We start from the raw sequence: 27,653 nt of genomic DNA, 5'->3' as shown, positions 1-27,653 counted from the left end.
TTACATTCATAGTATTTTATTATTGATTCCACAGTAAATATTCGTTGAGTAGATGGATATTGGCAGAACCTAATAAGTATTTGAACTACCATTGAAAACTTCTTTCATGATGGAATCGTATCATCAGTTTTGTTTTCAAATCGTGGTGAAGAAAAACATTTGTGTAGTTGATTATTTTTTAGCTGTAGAAATTACCATTTAATATTTTTAACCTTCTTGTTTATAAATTGAAAGCATAGATAATAATATTACTAGAAATCATTCTGTACTATACATATAGTTTTTCATGTTGGTAGAAAATTGATCACTCTTGAGAAGGAATAAGGAAAGGACACTTTTTAAAAAAAATTTTTTTTAACGTTTATTTATTATTGAGAGACAGAGAGACAAAGAGCGTGAGCAGGGGAGGTGTAGAGAGAGGGGGAGACACAGAATCTGAAGCAGGCTGCAGGCTCTGAGCTGTCAGCACAGAACCCGACGCGGGGCTCGAACTCACAAACTGCGAGATCATGACCTGAGCCGAAGTTGGTCGCTTAACCAACTGAGCCACCCAGGCACCCCAGGAATGGACACTTTTATACAGAAAACAGACACCATCTGGAGGGTAGACAGCAGGGACTAGCGTCTCCACTTCTTACGTACCGATCAGTTACCACATCTTGCCAGAGTTTTTCCTCTAGTGTCTCAGGCCTCATTTCTATTGTTTCTTTCTTTCTGAAACACCACTTTGTCCATGTCATGCTCCTCTTCCATTTAGGACCCCCATCATCTGGCTTCCCCCAGTTTCACCAGCCTCATTGTCTCCATTTTTTCCATCCCACCTTCCCCTGTCAGTCTCCGTACTTTCCCACAGCCTGGCCATCGTAAGTACTATCCACCCTTCCTCTCATTTCCTTATCTAAAGCCTATTCTTAGTTCATGCATTTATGCCGAATTTAAGCCTTCTCTCTCCCAGGAAGCCTTGCCCAGTGCCTTGTAGGCAGCCTTTTCCTCTGCTTCTGCTGTCTTACATTCTTCTTGTTTTTTCTGTACATTCTGATTCTTCCACTGGAGAGAAGTTCTTTGAGGACAATTGTGTCTTATGCCTAGTACTGTGACCTACATGTAATTAGCACTTATTAAATGTTTATGGATGAGGATTGTTTTTAAAGTAACACCCTACATCTATGCAGACCAGAGTAGAGCATCATATTTTTAAACAAATTATTTTACTTTTACAAATCATAGTATATTAAATACCAGACATCAAGAATATTAAGATCACTTGTAATTTCTAAGGTCCTGAAAAAATTACTCTTCTATTTTCTGGTTACCTTCCCCATATCTATTTGTAAAGTTTGACTTAATTGTTTTCACAAGCATGGTCGTATTTGCATCAAGTGTTACGCTAAACACTGCCTAGAATGACTTGGTCCCTGCTCGCCGTAAGTGTGTAGTTTGCTAGTTGTCAATGAAGAAGATAATAATGATGAGAGAGAGAGAGTGTGTGTGTGTGAAAGAGAGAGAGAATATTAAAAGACTGAATGTTGACTTTCTGTAATGAGAAAAGACCAGGTAGAGAATTTTTGTTCCATGCTTTTATCTAGTCTTTTATTTCCAAAGCTGAAAAAGAAGTCATCTTACTTAAATGTAGTGACATAGCCTTGTGAGATGGGGCAGGTGTACCACATATTTATTCTCATTTCCTAAAATATACTCATTTGGGCCACTGCTGCATAGTATAAATTTTAAAGTGGCAGATTTCCTCATACTCGTTTATTTGTGTGATCAGGGATTATATTAATTATTGATTTATTTCCTCTAAAGTTTAGACTTTCCCACAAAAGCATAAAAAGTGAACTTGCTGGAATTTAAATAAAGATTTAAGAAAACTCATTGATGTATGGCACTTTATCTATGATTAAGATTTAGCTATAACTCATTCTATGCATTACATATACATGTTGGTAAATGTTTTAGGAGTAGAAAGCAAAGGGAATTATTTGTGACAGTTTTGAGATCTCTCAGTAAGGATTAGGCCAGTGGAATCTTTCACCTCTCCTAATACACCTGGGAAAGTTTTCTGGAATAGGTAGAATTTCAGGAACTATTTGGATAATGGAAGAGGAGTGGGAAGCAAGCGTTTCCAGGTATGTGATTCAACTTAAAAAAAAAAAAAAAAAAGCTTCAAGGTGAGATTGGCATGGCCAGATCCTTGGAGCCTATGTCTCTGAGTGTATGCATTGGGGGCCAGCTGGAGAGGAAAATTTGCAGTGAAATGGTCTGTGATGCCCTAATGAATGGTTTTTGAAACAGAGGGTAAGACTCCTAGACACAGATATGTCCGGCTTTAGGAAGAGGGTTTCATGATCAAGTAACGAAAACAGGAGAGAACTTGGACATCAGCTGAAGTCTTAGATAGGAAAAAAGTCCTGGAGGGTAGACCTTGGCAAATCAAGCACTTCCAATAGTGTAGTTGAAACAGAAGTAGGGAGGCAGAATTAGATGTGTAAGAATAGGACTACTTGGCGATGAAAAAGAATGAAATCTTGCCATTTGCAACAGTGTGGATGGAACTGGAGTGTATTGTGTTAAGTGAAATAAGTCAGGCAGAGAAAGACAAATATCCTATGATTTCACTCATGTGAAATATATATATGTGGAATATAAGAAACACAACAGATGAGCATAGGGGAAGGAAAGGAAAAATAAGCTAAAAACACAGAGCGGGGCAAACCATAAGATAATCTTATACAGAGAACAAACAGGGTGGCTGGACGGGAGATGTGTGGGGTGATGGACTAAGTGGGTGATGGGCATTAAGGAAGGCACTTGTTGGAATGAGCACTAGGTGTTATATGTAAGAGATGAATCAGTGGGTTCTGCTCCTGAAACCAGTACTACACTGTATGTTAACTAACTTGAATTTAAATAAATAAGTTAAAAAAAATTTTTTTAATGTTTATTTATTTTTGAGAGAGAGACAGAGACAGAGCATGAGCAGGGGAGGGGCAGAGAGAGAGGGAGACACAGAATCTGAAGCAGGCTCCAGGCTCTGAGCTGTCAGCACAGAGCCCAACAAGGGCTTGAACTCACAAACTTTGAGATGATGACCTGATCATGACCTGATCATGACCAGTCGGACGCTTAACAGACTGAGCCACCCTGGTGCCCCTAAATAAATAAGTTTTTTTTTTTTTTAATTAATGATTGTATATAAAGTATTTAAATATCCAAGTGTATTTCCCATTATACCCATTTTTGTTTTAAAGATGTGTTTCATTAGACAGATGTTGATTTATCTTCCCATATTCCCCTATAGAATCAAAATGATTCCAAATAATTTTAATATTTTTTTCTGGAGTATTCTGGCATTCTATAAGCTTTGATATATCTCTTCCTATACACTGCAGACCCTGTTAGAAACTAGACCAACAGGTAGGGTCATACAAGATATTTGACTACACATTTCACACCTGTTTAAAATATATGTTACCTTTTTCATACGAGCTTTTAAGGTCTCTGGGAGACTTCTGTCCATAAGTAGACATGTTGACTCTGCCAGTACTCGTGATGTTTAACAGAATTTCTTGAAAAGCAACAAGGAGAATATAAAATATTCTTTTAAACAATGTAAATGATCAAATACAAAGAATCATCAGTTACTTTACTAGTAGAGTTACTATTATAAAATGTACTTCTGTGTATATTTAATCCATAAAAATCTATTGATATGATATGAAGTATTAATCTTAGGTAATAACAGAGGTTCTAAAAATCCAATGAAACAAACTTGGGTTTCCAGTTGAAGTTGGGTCTTTTTGCCAAAAGTTTGTTGAAGGGAGGAGAGATCATCTCTGTCAGTGAGACCATGATACAGACGTGGCATCCTGCTAATTCAAACATGGTTATGTGAGTTTTCTTGTCTAAAGGCATGGATGGTCCCTCAGTGAAACACGGACAGCTGAAGAAACTCCTGTTTATGGTTATAATATCTGAAACGTTACTGCTTATAGTAATAGGGAGATTTGAGCACAGGAAATGGTGAGGGGAATAAGATCACTGGTGTTTTGTTTTTGCAAGAAGTTGGTCTGGGAGGGTTTTAAACAATGACACAGGGGTTCTGAGCTGTCCACCCTAATTGCATTTGTGTGCTTGTGTGCTTACTTGGGGTTGGATGCAGTGCTAGACTCTCGATGTGTTCTGTCTCCCTACAGAATGTTCATTCTAGTAGGAGAGGGACAATAAATAAGTGAAAGAAACATTTCCATACTCGATAATTGTGAAGAGTGCTAGGCAAGAAAAATGGGAACTTCCCTCTAACCTAGGATAGTTTTCTCTGAAAAGATGTTATTTAAACTGAAACCCAAAGGATGGGAAGACAGGTATCTTTAAAGGAAAATTTCTATTGTGGAAATTTTCAAACATACACAAAAATAGAACAGTTTATTGAACTCTGTACCCATCAGTTAGCTTCAATGATTATCAACATTTTTGCTAATCTTGTTTCATATATCCTCTCTTTTTTCCCCTCTTTCTTTAGAATGTTTTAAAGGAAATTCCAGAAATTTTAAGACAGCTATTTTAAGAGGCTTGTGGCAAAGTACTGATAAATACTACAACATTGTTAAACTTTGAAAACATACTAAGTGAAAGAAGGCAATTACAAAAGATCAAATATTGTAAGATTCCACTTTTATGAAATATCCTTTCTATTAATATAGAAAGTATCAATAGTAGACTACAGTAGTCTATAGTAGTAGACTAGTATTGCCTAGGCCTGAGAGAGTTCAAGGAAAATGAGGAGTGGCTGCTAATGGGTTAATTGGATGAATTGTATGGTAGGTGAATTATATCTTAATAAAGCTTTTATTTAAAAAGTGTGTGTGGGGGTGGGGGGGGGGTGAGGCATGAAAGGGCTTTGTGTATTTGAGGAAGTAGAGACCAGAATGACTGAGCTTGGTAGGAGAGAGAGGAGGATGTATTAAGATGAAGTTGGAGGAAGGAAGGAAATATGATCTTTCTGGGCTTTAGCTCCTGGTAAGGATTTTGAACTTGGTCCAAGTACAAGAGGAAATCTATGAATGTTTTAAAGCAGGGTCAAATGATCATATTTATGTTTTTAAAAGAGCACTCTGGCTATTATTTAGAACAAAGTGAGAGAAGTGGGTTGTCTAGTTCAGAGTGAAGGTAGTAGTCTAGGCAAGAGGTGATGGCGTTTTCGGATACAGTGATGGCGGTAGAGTTGGAAAGACATGAACGAATGGAAGATATATTCTAGAGGATAGAATCAACCTCTTTTAATGGCATTAATTGAAGAATTGAATGTGGGTAGTAAATAAGAAGGAAGACTCAAAACTGATGTGCAGGTTCCAGCCTGAGCAACCAGATGAATGCAATGCCATGTATTGAAATGGGACCAGGAGAGAACAGGATCAAAGTGGATGTCAAGAGTTCATTTAAAAACATGTTAAGTTTGTGATGCCTAAGACATACCCACGTGGTAATGCCAAGTAAGATGCACTTTAATATCTGTATGTTAGGGTATTGTGGAAGATGTTTATGTAATGCAAGGAATTCTGCTCCCAGAGATTTGAAAACCATTCATCTAGTTCAAATCTCTCATTATGTAAATGAGACTCAGATGTGTGAAATGTTTTGTCCAAGATTACAAAGTAAAGCTGGAACCTGACTATCTTGACTTTAAGGCAATTTTTTTTTCCTTAGGGGAGTCGTTCTTCATAATTCTTTAAAAAAAAAAAAAAACAACTCCTGGGCACATGGGTGGCTTAGTCATTTAAGTGTCCAACTTCAGCTCAGGTCATGATCTCGTGGTTTGTGAGTTTGAGCCCCGCGTCAGGCTCTGTGCTGACAGCTCAGAGCCTGGGGCCTGCTTGGGATTCTGTGTCTCCTTCTCTCTCTGCGCCCCCCCACCCCCCCAACCTCGTGCATCACTCTCTCTCTCAAAAATAAACAAACATTAAAAAAAAAAAAACATACTCCTCAAGTGACTAATTTCTGAGCTCCTTGCAAAACTAAACAGGCTTACAATGGAAGTACTGGGCCACAAGTAGGGTGAAGCTGCTGGATTGACTACAGAGGCTTTGGTGGGAGCTGAGAGGTGAGGTTTGGGCAGCTTTGGGAACTGTCATGGTCAGTGGGCTCTTGTTTTCCCATCGTAAGTTGCAGGAAAGGGAGCCTCCTAAGTAAGCAAGAGTTCTTCTCTCAGATAAGCCTTCATGCTTAACTAGTGCTTTGTGGATTTCATATTTGGCACTTCTCTTCCAAAGCTCTTTTAGCTTTAAATTGTCTCTGTATTCAGAGATGATTTGTTCCGTTACTGAACAAAAAACTACATTCTGGTTATTAATTGAAAATAGATATCACAAAAGCAGAACCATTGGTGGAAGGAAAGCCAAATGGCCAAATTGCAGCTGTTGGGAAGTATTCTCCTGCTTCTCTTGAAATATCCAATATAAATGTTTTACATGGAAGTATCAGATTCTTTTTTTTTTTTTTTTTTAATGTTTATTCATTTTGAGAGAGAGAGACAGAGTGTGAACAGGGGAGGGGCAGAGAGAGAGGGAGAAACACAGAATCCAAAGCAGGCTCCGGGCTCCGAGCTGTCAGCGCAGAGCCCAATGCGGGGCTTGAACTCATGAACCATGAGATCATGACTTGAGCCAAAGTTGGACATTTAACCAGCTGAGCCACCCAAGTGCCCCTGGAAGTATCAGATTCTAAAGCAGATTTATATGCTAGGCACATAAAAGTATAATTTTGGGGAAGTAACATGGCTTACTTAAAATGTTTTGGTGGGGCGCCTGGGTGGCTCATTTGGTTAAGCCTCCGACTTCGGCTCAGTCATGATCTCACAGTTTGTGGGTTCAAGCCCCTCATCGTGCTCTGTGCTGACAGATCGAAGCCTGGAGCCTGCTTCGAGTTCTGTGTCTCCCTCCCTCTCTCTGCCCTTCCCCTGCTCACACTTGCCCTCTCTCTCGCTCCCTCCCCCTCTCTCTCTCTCTCTCAAAAATAAACATCAAAAATAAAAATGAAAGAAATGTTTTGGTCTTGGGCAGTGTTTTTCATTAAAGAAAAATAATGTCAGAGAGATGCTAGTTAGTGAAGTCGGGCTTCTCATAGGACATGATTTGGGTGTAGCCTCTTAAAGTTTCAGTTGCTAATAACACATATCTGGAAACTAAAATTTTATCAGTCTTCCCAGGGATGATTCGTCTTGGGGGGAATGGATTTATGCCAACCAAATGAATGCACAAATACTAATCGCATGAGGAACCCTGGACAAATCAGAATACCAATGTTTTAACTTAAGGAGATGAACGTAACAGAAATACAATTTTAGCGGCTGATTATTTGTCTACTAGCTTAAGAGTCACAGTGGTGCCTCTTCACGGTAGCAAAGTACTAAATTAATTAATAGAACAGTCCTTCAGGAACTTATAATTAGAGCATAGGGAAATAGATGGTTTTCAGGCTATGGAAACATCAAAGGAACAATTCTGTCCCACAGAGGAGTAATCCTACCAGTATGATAAAATCCTTTTAACTTCTTTTGGTCTACACTTGTGTCTTTTAAATGCTTCCTATGGACTGACGATTTGTTCCATCAGCACCGAGGCAGTAAGGTTGACTAGATACAGATTTTACATTCTGTTGCTGAGGATGTACTTTCTTTAACTTGACTGAATTTGGATGTTTCCCAAGGCTCCATATACTTGACACAATATCACTTTCAAGTGGATGCCTGCTACAGACAGTTAATCTCCATTTCACTCTTAAACTTAAGTGTAGGGATCACTGGGGAAATTTGTTAAAAGTGCAGATTTTCAAATTTGAACCCCATGCATTCAGATTAAGTAGATCTGGGGATTGGGCTCTGAGACCTATATTCTTAGTTCTTATCCACAGAGAAACATCACATACATGTGAATTCTTAGCAGTGTCATTTCCAAGGGCAACTTTATCACTAAAGTCTATGGTACTCTAAATACTACTAATAAGACAGAGGTTTGGTTTTAAAACCTTGGCAAGTTTCTTGCGTACCCATAATCAATTTTTAAAATAGTCCAAATTTTTACAATTAACTCTTGATTTTATTTTCTTTGCCAGAATATTTTGGGAAGCTGTGGTTATGTTGGCCATGCACAAAGAAAGGTGTCTTTTTTTCCAGAATGTCTTGAATATCTACTTTGTCTCCTTCTTCACTGCTCTTGTTCAAGATTTCCTCATCTCTCATCTGGACTGTCCCAGATTTCTTCAAACTCTTGTCCTATTCCCTCTTTTCTTTTCTTTTCTTTTTTTCCCATCCCCTCTTTTCTTAGGTGCAGATTACTGGTGAGGGTGATGGGGGCTATTGTAGGATGTGGGATAGAGGGAGTGACAGGGTCACAGGCATCTCAGAAAAGTCATTTTTGACAGGATGGAAGATGATTAGATGGCAGTATCAGTCTCCAGGAAGTGATTGAAGTTAAAAAAAAAAAAAAAGGTAGTATTAGAATGAAATATTAAATTTGGAAAATGGGGAAATTTCCTATTACTTTTGTAGTATAGAGTATAGAATATAACACTTGAACATATAGAAGCAATGGAAAGGGTCTTAATTTCCTAGGACATGGTTTCACCTCTTGCTATTGTCACACCTGTGTGTTGTATTCCAGCATACACTTGCAGTAGTGTGTGTTTGCACATACTGTCACCCTTTTCTGGATGCTGCCTCACTTTTAATATTTACTGAATCCCTTTTATGTGCCCTCATTAGGACAAGAAGATACAGTAAACGAGATTAAATTGGTCCCTGTCCTCATAGAGTTTACATTTTAATGGGATTGGGGAATGAGATACCAAATAAAAACCCACACGATAGTATAATAGTAATTAGGAAAAGTGTTAGGAGAAGTGCAATGAGTGGATAGAAAAGGGAACCTAACCTAATCTAAAAGGTCAGAAAGGTTCTGCCTTGAGGAAGTGACTTTTCACCTGAGATTAAGGATTAAGTGGGAATTAACTAGAAAACTGGGGAGTTGGGAAGAGAGTATTTATTTGGGCAACAGGGAAACACCTTGTCCTTAGTGCCAGAGGCAAGGAGGAATGACCAGGAAATTCAAAGGAAGTCTTATGTGATTGGACGTTGGTGAACCAGAGGGAGAGAGGCAGCAACTGTGATATAGGAGATGACAGAGGCCTAAAAATTGACACTGATGTTTTTGTACTTTATCCAACACCAGTGGAAGGTTTTAAGGATAAAGGTGAGTGCGGTTATGTGTTCAGACTAATATTTGAAAATGGTGACTTTGGCTGTTTTGTGGAGAAAGCATTGTGGGGTTCAAGATAGACATCAGTAGACTAAACAGGGTGCGTTATAGACTCATTAAACTATTAGTTCAGGGCAGAGATGATAGTGATCTGGACTCCCAGGGCATTAGGACTGAAGATGGGAGAAGTGAATGGATTGATGAATTATTTCATAGCTTGAATTGATAGGATTTAGTGAGTGAGAGATTAGGTTTGGAGTATGAAAGGGAGATGTCAAGGAGGACTCCTAGATTTCTGGATTGAATTGGATGTGGAAAATAGTCATTTCTGTTGAGATTGCAGGGAATGCTAGAGGACCTAGTTTGGAGGGAAATACCAAAGCTGTTTTGAAAGTTCTTTCTCTATGGATTCTTGTTCTTTACCTTAGAAATTCCAAAGCCCACAAGATTCTGCTCAAGGTTGTCTTCCTATGAAATCACTTTAAAGGTCTCTCCCCATCCCATCTCCTGTAGGGCAGTAAATTGTGCTCTTGGTAAATTCTTCTCTTAGTACTTAATTCTCTGTTTTATAATTATGCATTTGCCTGTCTCTCACCAGACTTCTTTGTCAAGAACTTTCAAATAACTATCTTATTTGGTGATTCTAGAATATGGATAAATATTTCTTTGGGTGTTTTCCACTGAACTATATATATTTGAATGTTTCCTTTATCTTAAGTCCATGTTGATTAAGTTATTTTACTGTGGTACTTTTCCCAACTGTTTGTATTCTAACATGGATTGTGAATGTCTGGGAAGGGCGTATGGTGTGCAGTATTTTCCAGTATTATTTATTTGTCTCCCCCCACCCCCACCCCCATCAGCCTTTGTTTTCTGAGCATTTAATGTTACTAGTGTTGAGGGTAAGAAGTAAGGATAGGAGTACTGTGTGGGAAATGCTGATTTGGGTATGTGCCTGTCACAGAGCAAGCATATAACTCTCTGAGTGTAGACTATGTGAAAAGCAAACCTAACAGTTGTGGGAGCACATCCCTGGATGTCTTTGAGAAGGTCATTTTGCCTGTAGTTCCTGCAAATCTATTTCTTTTACCCCCATTGATCAAAACAGACATCAAGGGATGAGAATTTACTGCCTATTGTTTGTTCCTGCCAGGCTAAGAAAGCTAGGTGACTGAGGTGACAAATTTTATTCTGTTTCTTTGTAGCTAATCCGGGAAGAGCTGAACAAAAAATTCTTAGGTCCTTTCATTTATTAACTCCCAACATCAAAATAGAGCCTTTCTTATACCACCTGGGTTGTTCATAAAATAAACAGAGTTATATTAGTAGCTATTTTTTTGTAAGAGAAATAAATGTCCAGTATTTCTGTAAGACTATTTATATTCTGTTTTAGAGAGTTGGCTGTAGTGACGCAGAATCTAGCTTTCAGGGAAATATAGACAGGATAGACTAAATGGGGAAGACACTGTTCTTTTTTTTGAAGAATGTATGAATTTATTTTAGAATTTTGAATTTATTCAAAAGTTCGAGAGCTCAAGAAGTTCATTTTTAGAGTGTAACCTAATGGAAAGTTTCACCAGGAACTCACTGACTCAAACAGGAAATATATTTGTTTTTAAACTTAGATTTTATTTTGTAATATTGGCTGGCATCATTGTGTTACATTTATTAACAGACTAACTGCTGGTATCTTTCTTATAGTCGTGTGAAATGGGTAGATGCCTTTTCTGTATAAACTCTACTTGGCCATAGAGTTAACAATGAAAATAATTTTTTTGAGTGATATAAAATATTGCTTAGGTTAGTAGAGTGGAGATGTCATAACCACATCTACATCTATTCCCACATCTTAATTTATGTGTTCTCATTTACGTGTTTCACCTGTTTTTTTTTTTTTTAAATATATGAAATTTATTGTCAGATTGGTTTCCATACAACACCCAGTGCTCATCCCAACAGGTGCCCTCCTCAATACCCATCACCCACCTCCCATCAGCTCTCAGTTTGTTCTCAGTTTTTAAGAGTCTCTTATGCTTTGGCTCTCTCCCACTCTAACTTCTTTTTTTTTTTTTTCCCCTCCCCTCCCCCATGAGTTCCTGTTAAGTTTCTCAGGATCCACGTAAGAGTGAACACATGTGGTATCTGTCTTTCTCTGTATGGCTTATTTCACTTAGCATCACACTCTCCAGTTCCATCCATGTTGCTACAAAGGGCCATATTTCATTCTTTCTCATTGCCACATAGTACTCCATTGTGTATATAAACCACAACTTCTTTATCCATTCATCAGTTGATGGACATTTAGGCTCTTTCCATAATTTGGCTCTTGTTGAGAGTGCTGCTATAAACATTGGGGTACAAGTGCCCCTATGCATCAGTACTCCTGTATCCCTTGGGTAAATTCTTAGCAGTGCTACTGCTGGGTCATAGGGTAGGTCTATTTTTAATTTTTTGAGGAACCTCCACACTGTTTTCCAGAGTGATTTCACCTATTGTTAATGCAAATGCTTATTCCCAAATTGGATTAGCTTGAAATGACAGGGAAAATTCGATCATGTTTAGTCCTGCACTCAGAGAAGTTATCAGCCTTTGTTGTCAGTTTAATATTCCCTCTGCTGTCAGGGCCAGTCTGAACCTTTGAACAAATAAAAATATGTGAATAAAGACTACTTTTCCATTTATTTTAAGAAATGTCTAGGGAAAAGAAAAATAACTGCTGAATATTCTTAGCAGCAGTAATATGGACTGTTTTAAAAGGTAGTGATTTTTAGCAGCAAAAACAGCTCTAATTTTTGATTCTTCTTGCTATCAATCCAATTATTTCCGTGCTATACATACCTTTACACAAAAATGGTGGTATTATCTAGACCCTGTAATCTGCAGTCGCTTATCCTATTGTAAAAGTCACAGTTCAGGATACTTCTTTTATTTTTTGTATGATTCACTCTACACTTTGGCTCCTAATAAAGCATCTGTTGTCCAAGAAAATAATTTTAACTGTGGAAACTTCCACGTTTGTTTCAGGTCGGTCTTCTCTCTTTCCCTTTGAAGATGCCTTCCTGGATGACAGTCATGGCGATCAATCCTTGTCATCTGGCTTAAGTTCTCCCACTCGCTGTCAAAATGGAGAACGAGTAGAACGTTACTCCAGAAAGGTGTTTGTTGGAGGCCTTCCTCCTGATATCGATGAAGGTATGACGCATTCATTAATGACTTTATAAAGGCCAGATTTGTTCTTCGTGTGATCTGACCTTGTCTCTCCTCTCCAAGCAGCTTTAGGACATTCATATTTTAGTGTTCAGAGGATGAAAATATATGATAGATGGGGAAGTAATAGATTGTGCACTTCAGGTCTGCTGTTCAAATGTGTGTATATATAGCAGTCTCCCAACAGTGTCTTGTTTCCTAGGCCTTCATTTGGGGATACGTTTTAAAATAATAATGAAAGTTAATATTTATGAAACTCTCCATAGGCCCATTATTGTGCTAAGCGCTTCACATTACATTATCTCATTTAATCCTTAGAGCTATCCTATAAGGCATATCCTACCAACTCCATTTTATAGATAAGGAAAGAGGCTCAGAGAGAGACAGTTTGTCCAAGGTTGTGTAGCTAATGGTGCACCTAGTGCTCAGAATTATTCTGATTCCAGTGCTTTTGCTCATATTTATCACACCATCCCATCTCATATTTTAATATATCGATTAGTAAAAAGCACCCTTTGCCTTTAAAAGAATGAAGACTAATTAGAGTTTTTCTTCATATTTTTGAGATACCGTCAATCCAAAAGTGAGTTTTCACTTATGCTTGAAGCCAGTCAGCACATAGTAGGTTGTCAGTAGATATTTGTTGAGTGGACAAATGAAATGTAATTGTGACAGAATTAGCCTAAGGGAAAAAACAACTCTAGTTCTGGTAGGTTTTGGATCTGCTATAAAAATATTATTAAAACAATTGCTTTGTCAGTATTGTTGTAGCTATGGCATTTCTCTAATTTATCATGATTTTCTTTTTCACGGTGATAAAGGAATAGTCTTTAAAAGTAATTTTATTTTAGGGGCACTCTGGGAGGCTCAGTTGGTTGGGCGTCTCAGGTCATGATCTTATGGTTTGTGGGATCCAGCCCCATGTGAGGCTCTACCACTTGTGTGCATGTGCACGTACTCTCTCTCCCTCTCTCAAAATAAATAAACTTTTAAAAAATATTTTTAAAAAGTAAAAATAATTTTATTTTAGACTTATTTCTTTAAGGTTGTACAGAGCTGGAGACTCATTTTCCTCCAAATTATTTTTATACTGGTGTTAATCTCATCTATCAATTGGATTTTTTTAAAGACAAAGTTTAGATCATGGCTGAGAGAGTGGCAACTTAAATCTGAGTGTGGGCTAAGTTATAACCTTCTGCTTTGAGTCAGAAGTCAGAAAGAAAAGGTAAATTTATTGAGCTATAACGTTGGAAACATTTTCTTCATAGGATGTGTCATAGGTAAGTATGAGAGAAATAGATCATTGGTTTTAACTTTTTATCATCAAAAAGAATTACCTACTTTTTGCCCCTATTCCTCACCAAAAGAATTGTATCTATTTCTTTTTTTTTTTTTTTTTTAAGTTTATTTATTTTGAGAGAGAGAGAGAGAGAGAATCAGTGGGAGAGAAGCTGAGAGAAGGGTACAGAACATCCGAAGCAGGCTCTGTGCTGACAGCAGAGAGCCTAATGCAGGGCTCTAACTCACGAACTGTGAGATCATGACCTGAGCTGGAGTCAGATGCTTAACCGACTAAGCCACCCAGGTGCCCCAAAGAATTGTATCTATTTCTAAAATAATCTCAGAGATTCATAACCTTAGATTACTAATAATCATAACCTAAGATTAATAATGTTAGATCTTTTAGAGTTTATTTTGCATAAGGGAAAGCACATTTTAAATATTTTGTAATCTTTTGCTTTTGCCTTTTTTCTAAATACAGAACATTCCTATTTTTAGAGTCTTTTTTTTTTTTTTTTTTTTTTTACTTGACTGAGAGGTCACCTTAGTTAATGACAGATTTTTTTTTCTTCCAAACTCTTTATATCAAATTTACTGGCAGTGAAGAGCAATGAATTATAGTTAGAAACACATTTTGCATGGTTGAAAGTGAATAACCAAATGTACCCAGCAGACAATTGTATTTCACTTAGTAGGTTTGACTTCTGTAAAAATGCTTTAGAAATAGCTCTCAAAACGTTTTTTAAATAAAAAGACATGCTTTATGCTATTCTGTTTGCAATATTTTTTTTTTCTCTTATGCTAAGATTCCTTTTTTGTTTTATAGATGAGATCACTGCCAGCTTTCGCAGGTTTGGACCTCTCGTTGTAGACTGGCCTCACAAAGCTGAAAGCAAGTCGTATTTTCCTCCTAAAGGTAATGCACTTAAAATGTCTCCACTGCCTGCCTGTTGGAGAGCTAGCATGACAGTTCAATAAAATTATGACAGCCTTTTAATTCTTGAAATAGCAGTTGGATTTTTTCCCCTAATTAAGAAAATATTTTATTGTTGATCATCTTTTTGTGTCTTACTGTTTCCACTTGGAGACTGTTCCCCCCAGGAGCACACTCATTGTTTTAGGGCATCTATTTATTATATCAACGGTGAGATTTTGTGAGTCTTGTGTGAGTGAACCTTGTGCTAAGTTTTCATTATTTGAGAGGAAAAAAATCTAGGATTTTGAGCAATGTCAGTGAGTGGAGAGGGAAAGATTATTTAGAGTCAAATATTATTTGTATCCCAGTGTCCTCTGGTTTTATAGGTCTTATAAAACCCAAACTTTGAAAACCTAGTGGCTGAAATATGACATTGTATGAAATTACCTTTATTCATGTCTGTCTTCAAAAAAAATTTTTTTTTAATGTTTATTAATTTTTGAGAGACAGAGACAGAGTGCAAGCAGGGGAGGGACAGAGAAAGAGGGAGACACAGAATCAGAAACACGCTTAAGGCTCCAGGCTATCAGCACAGAGCCTGGTGCGGGGCTCAAACTCCAAGCCCTAAGATCTTGACCTGAGCTGAAGTCAGACACTTAACCGACTGAGCCACCCAAGCACCCCTATTCATGTCTGTATTTTAAGTGACTTAGTGTGTTGAGGGGTGGAAGGTAAACTAGCAAAGAATTCTTCACGTGAACTCTTCCCTTATTTTTGGTAGGCTTTTTTGATAATTTACGAAGACCTGAAAATATATTACTTTGTTCATAGTCTGTAATTTCTGCAGAATTCAGGGAACTTTTCTAGTGATATTAGCTCTGGGTAAACTCCTAGAATTACATGGAAGAGTGTTTGGGGTTAAAAAGGAAGTTTTCTTCATCTGTAGCTATATTTCAAAGATGTGTTTCATCTCCAAAGAATTGTTTTTTTGATATGTATTATTGTGTAACATTATTCCTTCAAGAAGATGGAGTCAAAATACTTAGCTTTCCTGTGCTTTATACAGGAATGAAATTATAGCTTAACCTGGGAAAGGTCGGTGGCTTCTTCTTATGTCTGGTTTATTAGGTTTCTTTGCCACCTATATTTCTCCTTATTCTCTCAACAACCTGTGAAAATAATTACTCACTAAATATAAGGCTGTTTACTTTTAACATTTCCTTTTTAATTCTCTTCAAGAATTTTTAAAGTTAAAAAAATAAGTTTCATATTAAGCAGAAAAGATAAAAATCGCCAGCTGATTATTCTATTGAAGGAATGTATTCACCACCTTGTGGTACATGTATAGCACTGTGTATAAACACATGTTTAAAACATGTTTCTAGGGGCGCCTGGGTGGCGCAGTCGGTTAAGCGTCCGACTTCAGCCAGGTCACGATCTTGCGGTCCGTGAGTTCGAGCCCCGCGTCGGGCTCTGGGCTGATGGCTTGGAGCCTGGAGCCTGTTTCTGATTCTGTGTCTCCTTCTCTCTCTGCCCCTCCCCCGTTCATGCTCTGTCTCTCTCTGTCCCCAAAAAAATAAATAAACGTTGAAAAAAGAAAAAAAAAAACAAACATGTTTCTAAGAGTGCTAATAATTCCTTGAATCAGAGTAGTGTTATTTCAGTGAACGGATGAGTTCACCACACTGTGCCGCAGGTAATATGCTCTGTAAAGTCACATGTATTAAAAAATATTCCTAAGAGTACCAGTTGCATTTGAGCATTAAGGCAGTGTCATCTCACTGAAAGAATGTGTTCACTACACTGTGGTACATGTAGCACACTATCTAAAATTGCATGTGTGAAAGCTATTTCTAATAGTGCTAGTTGAAAAAAAATCATCATGCTGAGAAGGTATAAAAACACCTCTAGTATCAAAGGTGTCAGGTGATCTGATCATCATGAAAAATGAAGATAGGGGCGCCTGGGTGGCTCAGTCGGTTAAGCGTCCCACTTTGGCTCAGGTCGTGATCTCACAGTTCGTAAGTTCAAGCCCCACACGGGGCTCTCCACTCTTAGCATGGAACCCATTTCGGATTCTCTGTGTCCCTCTCTCTTTGCCCTTCCCCTGCTCTCTCTTTCTCTCTCCCTCAAATATAAACAAAAATGAAGATAAACCTGTATAGTCATGTCCAAAGAAAATTATCCAAATCTATATCTGACATAATCACTATATACATTTTATTAAATATCCTTCTGTTGTTTCTTTATGAACATAAACATTTATATGAAATTTTGCAATTACATAAATGGGATCACAGTGTGCATGCTGTTTAATAACCTGCATTTTCCCCTCAGCAATGTCAACATCTTTCTGTAAGAGACCTACATTATCTTACTGACTGTATTTGATTTAATCCATCCTGTTAATGGACACTTAAGTTGCTTCTAACTGTTTTGTCTCAGGGATCACACTTCAGTGAATATCCTTATGCCTTCATCTTTTTGTCCTTTATCATTACCTCTTAGGGTGAATTTCCAGAAGTGAGGTACATATTTTTTTATACAGATTGCAAAGCTGCCCTTAAGGAAAGTCATATATGGGGGTGCCTGGGTGGCTCATTTGGTTGTGTCCGAGTTTGGCTCAGGTCATGATCTCACAGCTTGTGAGTTTGAGCCCCATATTGGGCTGTGTGCTGACAGCTTAGAGCCTGGAGCCTGCTTTGGATTCTGTGTCTTCCTCTCTCTCTGCCCCTCCTCTGTTCTCACACACACACACACACACACACACACACACACACACTCTCTCTCTCTCTCTCTCTCTCTCTCTCTAAATAAGCGTTAAAAAGTTAAAAAAAAAAAAAAAGAAAAATCATATACGTTTATGTTCCCATCAATATTATCTGATTTGTAAAACTCAGTTTTATTCAATCTGAGGAAATGACTCTTTTTCAATCTTTGCCTATCTGATGGTTAAGATAACATTCCCCCCACCCCCCCCTTTTGGGCATTCTTTTCTCTTTACTGGTCTTTGAATTTGTTTTACTTTTTTTGATTGACTTCTCATTTCTGTCTGGACTTTATATTGGAGTAAGGCACAGGAAGCGATCCAGTTATATTTTTCCTGGTAGCATGCCAATCATCTCAGTAGTCATTTATTGACTAATACATTTCTTTTCTCATTGATTTGAAGCATTAGAAATAAGTGTTGATTGAAATATTATCTCTCTCTCTCTCTTTTTTTTTTTAAGTTTTTCATTTTGAGAGAGAGAGAAAGTATGAGCTGGGGAAGGGCAGAGAGAGAATCCCAAGCAGGCTCCATGCTGTCAGCTCAGAGCCCAACATGAAGCTTGAACTCCCCGACTGTGAGATCATGACCTGAGCTGAAATCAAGAGCCAGACACTTAACCAGCTGAGCTACCCAGATACTCCTTGGAAGGTTATCTCTTCTCTTTTTCAGTGGAATGCATTAAGTTTTTCTGGAATCACTCTGTCCAGTGTGATAGTCACTAGCCACATGTAGCTAATGAGGGCTTGAAATAGGACTAATTTGAATTGAGACATGCTATAAGTGTAAAATATACACTGGATTTTGAAGACTTAGTTTTATAAAAAAAAAAAAAAAGTAAAAGATCTCATTAGCAATTTTGTTTTCATGTTAGAATAAGTTTTTGATATATTGGATTAAATAAAAAATATTAAAGTGAACTTCTCCAGTTTCTTTTTACCTTTTAAATGTAGATATTAGAAATTTTTGTTTTCTATTTTAAAGTTTATTTTGAGAGAGAGAGAGAGTGTGTGTGTGTGTGAGAGAGAGAGAGAGAGAGAGAGAGAGAGTGGAGGAAGGGCTGAGAGAATGGAAGAGAGAGAATCCCAAGCAAGCTCTGTGCTAACAGCCCAACTCGGGGCTTGAACCCATGAACCGTGAGCTCATGACCTGAACTGAAATCAGGAGTCAGACGTTTAACTGATTGAGCCACCCAGGAGACCCTAGAAAAAAATTTTGTTTTTAATTAATTAATTTATTAATTACACCCAAGTTAGCATATAGTGCAACAATGATTTCATGAGTGGATTCCTTAATACCTCTTACCCATTTAGCCCATCTCCCCTCCAGCAACCCTCTGTTTGTTCTCTGTATTTAAGAGTCTCTTATGTTTTTTCTCTCTCCCTGTTTTTATGTTATTTTTGCTTCCCTTCCTTTATGTTCATCTGTTTTGTATCTTAAATTCCTTATGTGTGTGAAGTCATATGATACTATTTGTTTTTCTCTGGCTAATTTCGCTTAGCATAATACCCTCTAGTTCCATCCACGTAGTTGCAAATGGCAAGATTTCATTCTTTTTGAGTGCCAAGCAATACTCTATTGTATATATATACCACATCTTCTTTATCCATTCATCCATTGATGGACATTTGAGCTCTTTCCATACTTTAGCTTTTGTCGACAGCACTGCTACAAACATTGGGGTGCATGTGCCCCTTTGAAACAGCATCCCTGTATCCCTTGGATAAATACCTAGTAGTGCAATTACTGGGTCGTAGGGTAGTTCTATTTTTAACTTTTTGAGGAACCTCATACTATTTTCCAGAGTGGCTGCACCAGCTTGCATTCCCACCAGCAGTGCAAAAGCGATCCTCTTTCTCCGCATCCTCGGCAACATCTGTTGGTGCCTGAGTTTTTAATTTTAGTCATTCTGACTGGTGTGAGGTGATATCTCATTGTAGTTTCGATTTGTATTTCCCTGATGATGACTGATGTTGAGCATTTTTTCATGTGTCTGTGAGCCATCTGGATGTCTTCTTTGGAGAAGTGTCTATTCATGTCTTTTGTCCATTTCTTCACTGGATTGTTTGTTTTTTTGGGTGTTGAGTTTGATAAGTTCTTTATAGATTTTGGATACTAACCCTTTACCTGATATGTTGTTTGCAAATACCTTCTCCCATTCTGTTGGTTGCCTTTTAGTTTTGCTGATTGTTTCCTTTGCTGTGCAGAAGAAGCTTTTTATTTTGATGAGGTCCCAGTAGTTCATTTTTGCTTTTATTTCCCTTGCCTTTGGAGACATGTTGAGTAAGAAATTGCTGGGGCTGAGGTCAAAGAGGTTTTTGCTTGCTTTCTCCTCTAGCATTTTGATGTCTTCCTGTCTTACATTTAGGTCTTTAATCCATTTTGAGTTTCTTTTTGTGTATGGTGTAAGAAAGTGGTCCAGGTCCATTTTTCTGTATGTTGCTGTCCAGTTTTCCCAGCACCATTTGCTGAAGAGACCGTCTTTATTCCATTGGATATTCTTTCCTGCTTTGTCAAAGCCATGTGTTAGCCATATGTTTGTGGGTGCCCCTAGAAAATTTTAAATTACATATGCGACTCATATTTCTATTGGAAATCACCTCCCTAAAACAAGGATCAGTAAACTACCTGTTTTTATATGGCCTGTAAGCTAAGGATGGTTTTTATGTTTTTAAGGGTTATAAAAACACACATGCAAGAATATGTAGCAGAGACCATATGTGGCCCTCAGATCCCTTTGAAGAAAGTTTGTTGACTCCTGCTCTAAAATAGTCTAGGGAGCTACTCATTTCGCTTCTGAGACATCCAGTGACGAAGGAGGCAGCCTGTATATTTTAAAGGAAGTCTGTATAGATATTAAATTTTGCTTTTCAGTTGAGTCAAATGCTTCCCTGAAATCTTTACCTACTGGTTAATTGTGTGCCATAAAGTAAAATATAATAAGTCATTATTGTACCATTTGTCTCTTGGTACTTAAAGGACTATGAGTTTCTCTTTAAGTCTTCTCTTTTGAAAGATAAATATTTTCACTTCTCTCAGTAATACCTTAAGTCTAGTGGTTTCTGTATCACCATTTTTCTCATCTGCCTTTTTTGTATATGTGTCATGTTTACAATATCCTACTTAAATTTGTTACGGAGAATTGAAGAGAGAACATTTGGGTTGGTCTGGGCAGTACAAAGTTAAGTAGTTCTATTAATTCCATGGTTTTTGATGCTATTCCTGTATAATAGCATATTAATAAAGAACTATGGAACATTAGATCTGGTGCCTTTATTCTACACCAGAGGTTGAGTGTTGAGATAGGCTGGTGACATCTAGGGGTCTCCCAATTCCCATCTGCAAGCTTGCATCGCAGATTGCCTTTCATGTGATTAGGGGTTAGGAAGACAAATAATTATTATACTGTTGGCTCCTGTTGTATTTTGCTTTCAGCTAAAATCTGAAGGTTGACCTGTTTTGAGAGGACCTAAAGAAATTTGATGTTATTCCAAGATTGAAGTAACTTTGAGAATCCATGTCCGTTACTTTGAATGTTGGGAACATCTAGGGAGTTCACCCCTATTCTTTTTTTTTTTTTAATGTTTATTTATTTATTTTGAGAGACAGTACTAGTGGGGGTGGGACAGAGAGAATCTCAAGCAGGTTCTGCACTGTCAGAACAGAGCCTGATGTGGGGCTTGATCCCATGGACTGTGAGATCATGACCTGAGCTGAAATCAAGAGTCAGAAGTTTAACCGACTGAGCCACCCAGGTGCCCTTCACCCCAACTGTTCTGTGCCTTCTTAATAATGCCCCCTTGTGCTATTTCTCCTTTTCCTTAAATTCCTTAGGTTTTAATTCAGATCCATGCCTTTTTGTTAATGCCCTTCATGCTGAGTGTACTTTTGTTTAGGTTGCCCTAGGTTGGCCATTACATACAGTTTGTTTGGCTATACATTTTGGTTTATGTGTAAGTAGAAAGCAAAACATAAACCATCTATTGAACCCTTCAGCCTTTCTCTCAGAAAGTATATGCCTAATGAAATACATATTCATTCATCTGGCAGGTTTACCTGTAGAGATAAGGAGTAGGGTTTGTAAAACTAACCATTTCAGTGGACTGTGGAGAGCTTAAAATCCATGTAGAGAAACAGTGTCCAGGCACATCAGTTGTCGTCTTAAGTATTGTCTGGCCGACACAATAGGAGGTAATGGAGTCTGGGGCTCTCTCCAGCACACAGACCACCAAGGTATTTGATCAGCCATTTGAGGATATGCAAAGTCCTGTGGATCACTTTGTGTGTAGGCCACAGCAGATAATTCCTTGTTGTTCTCTAGAGCACCACTGAGAACATGAAAGGTGGAGGAAGGCATGGAAGTCAGAATATGTGTTTTCATATTTGGTCTCAGACCTTATAACTTGTAGTCCTGTGGGGAAAATAAGAAATTAGTCAACTAATTACAAAAATAAACACAATTATAAACTGTAATAGTTCTGTAAAGGAAAAATAAAGAGTACAGTGACTCTAAAAAGTGGGCCTCAATTTAGAGGAGGGATGTAGAGAAAGCTTCTCTGAGAAGATGACAGCTAAACAGATCTGAAAATTGAGTACTTAGTCACAAAGTTAGGGAAGCCGTTTCTCGAGTGGAAGAGTACCATATGGGAAAGACTGAGTATGAAAGGGCTTTAGTACCTTTGAATAAACGAAGTGTGGTTGGAGTGTTAAAAAAGAGAAAATGATGTAAAAGAAAGAGCCTCAAAACAGAAGGATTTATTTTTCTTCCCTAAATTGACTTCATCCCCACAGAGAGCGGACACGAAGGCATTTGTGTGGTGTTTGTCTTTGGGGCGGAGGAAGAATGGAATTGAAATATCAGTTTAAAGTACTTTCAAATAGCTATTGATAAAATGGAAGTAAAATCTTGCTTTGTGTTTTCTACATTTAGTTCTTGATGATGAAAAGAAATCCAACGCTAGTCAAATTATTGAGGAAAAGTTTTCTGGGATCATCTTTGCATACTTTTTAGGTCTGCATTAGCAAAGTTGAAATTGTGAAGTCTGGAAAGAGAGGTTCTTCCATAACTTAGGGCATGAACCAAATCCCACATTCATACAGAATTGTAATAAATGACATTTATGTTTATAATAGCTTGGCTACAGGTAATTTGAAGACACTTATTGAAAAAGAATGGCAAAAGAACAGAATAAATGCAAACAGAGGGCTTAGGTCCTGATGCACATGATTATGCAGCATTGGGAATATCAATCCATCAAATATTTGTTGCTTGTCAATCTGTGGAAGAGTCTATATTTGGCCTTATGGGGGATCTAGAGAAGATTGCAGTTTCCTGGAGGAAACATGGAAACAACGGATATGAAATATTAAGTCATGGTAAAGAGCATGGATTCTAGAACTAGATTTGTGGGACTCCTCTACATATTAGTTGTACGACCCATAGGCATGCTGTTTAACCTTTCTGTGCCTTAGTTTCGTCACTTGGTAAAAGAGGGATAATGATAGTACCTATTTCAGAAGGTCATGATGGGGATTAAAATGAGTACGTAAGTCCATGTGGAGTGACTAAAGCATTCTCTGCATACAGTAGATATTATGAATGATACTGTAATTTTTTTTAAATACAGATCAATGTATGGTTAATGACAAGTGAGCAAAAAATACTCTCTGCATGCAGAAGAGAAGCAGATTGCTGTGGGCTGTACAAGACCTTGATCTTCAAAACTAGGCAGGAAAAGAATAGGCAGGAATTGCAGGGGGCTGGAATTATGATAATTAGGATGGCAAACCTTTACTAAGGGCTTGCTATGAGCAAGGCATTGGGTTACAATTTTCTAAATTATATTTAATCTTCCCAACTGCACAAGGTAGGCACCTTAGTGTTCCCATTTTATATAGAAGAAGAAACAGATTTAGAAGAGGGCAGTTTGTCCATGGTCATGTGTTAAGTGACAACAGGTTAGCCTCAGAGCCCAGCGCTCTTAAATATTGCACTCTACTATTCTCATTTGGGAATAAGGACAGCCCAGAGGTAGGCAGCAGGCTTAATTAAGGCAGGATTATGTGGTAGCTTGACTGCCAAACCTAGGACTTAGACTGAGTAACCAGTGATGAAGAATACAGGCTCTGGAGCAAGCTGCCTGCGTTGGATTCCTGTTCGCCTACTTGCCATATATGTGTCTGGGCTGGTTATTTTCCTAATTCTCTATTTAAAAAAAAAAACCTACAAAATGGAAATAATAATAGTATCTAGTTCTGTTTTGAGGATTAAATAAGAAAATGCACGTAGAATACTTTCATATTACCCAGATATTGGAGTCTTTTTTTTTTTTTTTTTTTTTTAAGCAAGGGAGAGGTTGGGATATTTTTCTTCGGTTTTGGTGTTTAGCCAGGGTCAGAAAAACTATTTAGGAATTTCCTGTAATCTAGCTTATAAGAAGTAATAAGGACCACAAAGACCCAAGATATTAGCATGGAGGTATTACTGGATTGGTGGCAGTAAGAGACCGGTGGGAGTGATCAGGATGGTGGCAAACTTGATGTTAGGGTTGTGTTAAAATTTCTCCCACTGAATGGGGGCGTTATAGTTCTCTTGAATGTAGGGGAGTCAATTGAGAGAAAACTAGTTTGGTGTGGTGATGATTTGACTAAAGACACATAGAGTTTGGTATGTCCTCACATCTGATCTGAGAGGAAATTACTAGTGGGCAGTGAGATTGCAGTTACATAGTTTGGGGAAAGAGACTGGCACTGGGGGCACACATCTCTTGAGAGTCATCTTTTTGGAGAGGAGGGAGAAGATGAAAAACAGATACTACGTAAATGTTGTTAGGAACCAGAAGGAAGAAGAGAACACATCAGGAGAGACCTGGGTGAATGAAGTACTAGGAGTATGTCTGTGGCCATGGAGGCGAAGGAAAGAAGCTTCAAGAAAGAACATCAGCATCATTAGCTATTGCAGGGTTACTAAGAAGACCTCCATGGAATAGAAATAAGTGTGGGCCTCTTGTCAAGTACATGATCATAGGAATTTCTATTGTTATCTTAATTCTAGGTCTTAGTATACATTGTAATGAAGTAGGAAAACCAGAGCAAAGCAATCTAGTTTGTACTGAACAAGTGTTACCTTTATAAGTAAGAATAATCCTGCTTCCCCAGCAGAACCAACCGCCATTATTTTTTGTTTCCTTCCAGTCTCCCTCTATTCATACATATCCTTTTTTGTGGGCGGGGAGGGGGGGGTGTAATTTTAGCAAAGATACAGTTTTCTATCCTCCTTCTTCCCTGCCATGTTACTACATAATTTTCATATTTTTCAAGAGTCTGCCTTACCTATTGTTATACCATAATTTACTTGCTTATTGGTCATTTAGGCTATTATAAATAATGCTCCTGTTAATATGTCCTTGTATGTGGCTTTTTCTTTCATAGTGTTTTCTTTAGGATAGATTTGCCTAAGCTTAACTGGAGTTAAAGAAATGAAAATCTTAATGACTCCAGATTCCATATGCTTCCCAAAGCATATGGGATTCCATGGCTTCCCAAAGCAAATTTCCCTATGTAGTTTATACTAATTTGGACATCTGCAGCCCCACTTTTGCTTACTTCTAAGTTAGATAGATGGTACATTACAGTTGTGGACTTACCTTTTGCCTATATGTTTGGAATATAATGGACTCCTGCAGAAGCCAGAAACCACATTGGTATGAATCTTCTACTGGAAGCATTTAAACCTTTCCTCTCAGGTCTCATCTGTTGAATCTTGGTCATCATCTATGGTTCTCTCCCTTACCCACTCTGACTACACTGACTTCTTTGCTGTTCCTTGAGGCCCACTCAGGTCCCTCAGGGCTTTAGTACTTTCTTCTGTCTGAAACTGTCTTTTCCCAGATTTCTGAATGGGCTATTGACCTCTTCCCTTAGACAGACCTCTACTCAAATGTCACCTTAACAGAAGTATCTTTCCTGATTTCCTTATCTAAAATAGAAGTCTTTTTATATTCTATCTTCTATCTTCTTGCTCTCTTTCCCTCTTACCTTCATTTTATTTATTTTTGACTTCATTTTATTTTTCTTCAAAGTGCTTATCATGATCTGGAAAACTTATGTGTTTTTCTGTCTGTTTTCTGGATCAGAATGTAATTTTTATGAGAGTAAGGTGTTTTTATGTTTTGTTCACTGCTCTATGCCCAGTACCTTGCATACCTGCCTCAGTAGCTGGCCCTTAGATATTTGTTAAATGAATGAATTTTATCTTTGCAAATGATGAGTTCACTCCTAGAGTACTAGAGCAGAAGTCTATCACCTTTTAGAGCTGGGAAGTTCCCTAAAGATCATTTTAATACAATCTTCATTTTAAATGAGATTCGAAGAGGTGAGGTGTCTTTTCCTAAGAGCGCACAGCTTAGTTATCAGACAGACTTGGACCTAGCAGACCAATAATTCATGCTGTTTTATCTGGTGAATTATAAAGGAAATAGTTTTTATTTGTTTGACTAGTATGTATCATGTGTGGGAAAGGAACATTGGTTTAAACTTGGACTTTAGGGGCGCCTGGGTGGCGCAGTCGGTTAAGCGTCCGACTTCAGCCAGGTCACGATCTCGTGGTCCGTGAGTTCGAACCCCGCGTTGGGCTCTGGGCTGATGGCTCAGAGCCTGGAGCCTGTTTCCGATTCTGTGTCTCCCTCTCTCTCTGCCCCTCCCCCGTTCATGCTCTGTCTCTCTCTGTCCCAAAAATAAATAAACGTTGAAAAAAAAAATTTAAAAAAAAAATAAATAAATAAACTTGGACTTTATTAAATTCTAAGATTTAAACATAATTGATAAAGTATGCTGTTATTTACAAGACTGGATTTTATATAAAAATCAGCAACGTAAGTTGTATGACCCATGAAATAGTTTCACAGCTATTTAAAAATGAAAGTGCTGCTTGGCTTTTTCCTGAATTCTTCTGTTCTGTTGGTCACACTCACATAACGGTATTTCCAAGATCTGGTTTAGGCTGATGCTGTAGCTAGGAGCATGGGATTACATCCCGTATAGCTTAACCATGGGAGTCTGCCTCTTGGGTGATGCCACACCATTACTGCACATAGGTGCACTGCTTTGTAATTGAGTTCTTTGACTACAAAGGTCAGAGGTTCTCTTGTACTACGTCAAATTAGGGATGTGGTGAAAGCCGCAGAATAGAAGCTGTGCTAGAACCAGGTATCATGGAGGTGTCATGCTAGGGAGTCAAACAGTGGGAGCTATTATTTCTTCGTTGTTCATATTCTGCCATTATCATGACTCAGCTTTTCTCTGCATGTGTGCTCGTCTCAGGTTATACTTCCAGTGGGAAAACTGTTTTTATATTTCTAGTAGAATTCCAGAAAGAGGGAATCTGATTGGCCCAGTTCATTTTTTAACACCTAGGTGTGACATAGGCCATCCTAAAGACAGTGGCCATAGAGTCCTTGACTGCTTAATAAAGAAACAGCTTAGCTCTGCTTCTGTGAACGTGACTACTAGGAAGATAAGTTGGGCATGAAAAGATTTTATGATGATAAAGGGCTCTTCCTGGGAGAATAGCCCATGTCCAAAGATGCTGTCACTAGAGCTACAAAAAATTGTCTGCCCACCCTGAGCCTTCTCCCCTTCGTTTTATACTACTAAGCAGCTGCTCTTGATAACACTAGTAGTCTCACCTCTTGCAGTGGGACTGGGGCCAGGGAGAAGAGCTGGCATCTCCTGGGCAGTGAGTACAGCTGCAGTACCACTGTTTACAGAGACTTCTGGGACAAAGGTGAGGACAGCAGCCAGCTGCAGATGTTGGACAGGAGATTAGCCACGTGGCTCTAAAACTGTGTTCACAAGTTGGTGATGCTGGCAGTGGAGTGCAGGAGGCTGTCCCAGCCCAGCTGGGCAGCCAGTTTCAGTTCTGGCAGTCCAGGAACACAGGATTCAGGTGCACAGCAGGGTGAAGGGGAACAGTAATAGGCATCCAGATTTATGCAAGAATGACACATACCTTTCAATCTGCTGATTCCTGCCCACCTTGAATAAAGTGTGTACTTCTGAGTGGCTGTTTTTTCTGGTGATCATCATGTATTGCTTCTGCACTGGCCAGGCTGGCTTGACCTAGGGACCAGGTCATGCAGTAATGGAAGGGTATACAATACCAGCGTGGTTTGTGAACCTGGCACAAGCCAGGCCACATGGGTTTCAGATTAGCTTTTCTGCAGCCAGCTAA

At 38.3% G+C, this 27,653-nt stretch overlaps 1 protein-coding gene across 13 annotated transcripts in view; it reads left to right on the top strand.

Annotated features, from left to right (window-relative positions):
- CPEB3 (cytoplasmic polyadenylation element binding protein 3) overlaps window positions 1-27,653 on the top strand; it is a 196,159-nt gene that overhangs the window by 99,508 nt on the left and 68,998 nt on the right. For all 13 annotated transcript variants that reach the window (XM_045438199.1, XM_045438209.1, XM_045438211.1 and 10 more), the window contains 2 exons: window positions 12,276-12,443; window positions 14,566-14,655. In XM_045438199.1, the coding sequence (XP_045294155.1) occupies window positions 12,276-12,443; window positions 14,566-14,655 (258 nt within the window). The remainder of the gene's footprint in view (window positions 1-12,275; window positions 12,444-14,565; window positions 14,656-27,653) is intronic.

Source organism: Leopardus geoffroyi, chromosome D2 (assembly GCF_018350155.1).
Source record: "Leopardus geoffroyi isolate Oge1 chromosome D2, O.geoffroyi_Oge1_pat1.0, whole genome shotgun sequence".
Classification (NCBI taxonomy): Eukaryota; Metazoa; Chordata; class Mammalia; order Carnivora; family Felidae; genus Leopardus; species Leopardus geoffroyi.
Note: the sequence above shows the minus strand (reverse complement) of the source record. Positions and strands in the feature narration are given on the sequence as shown.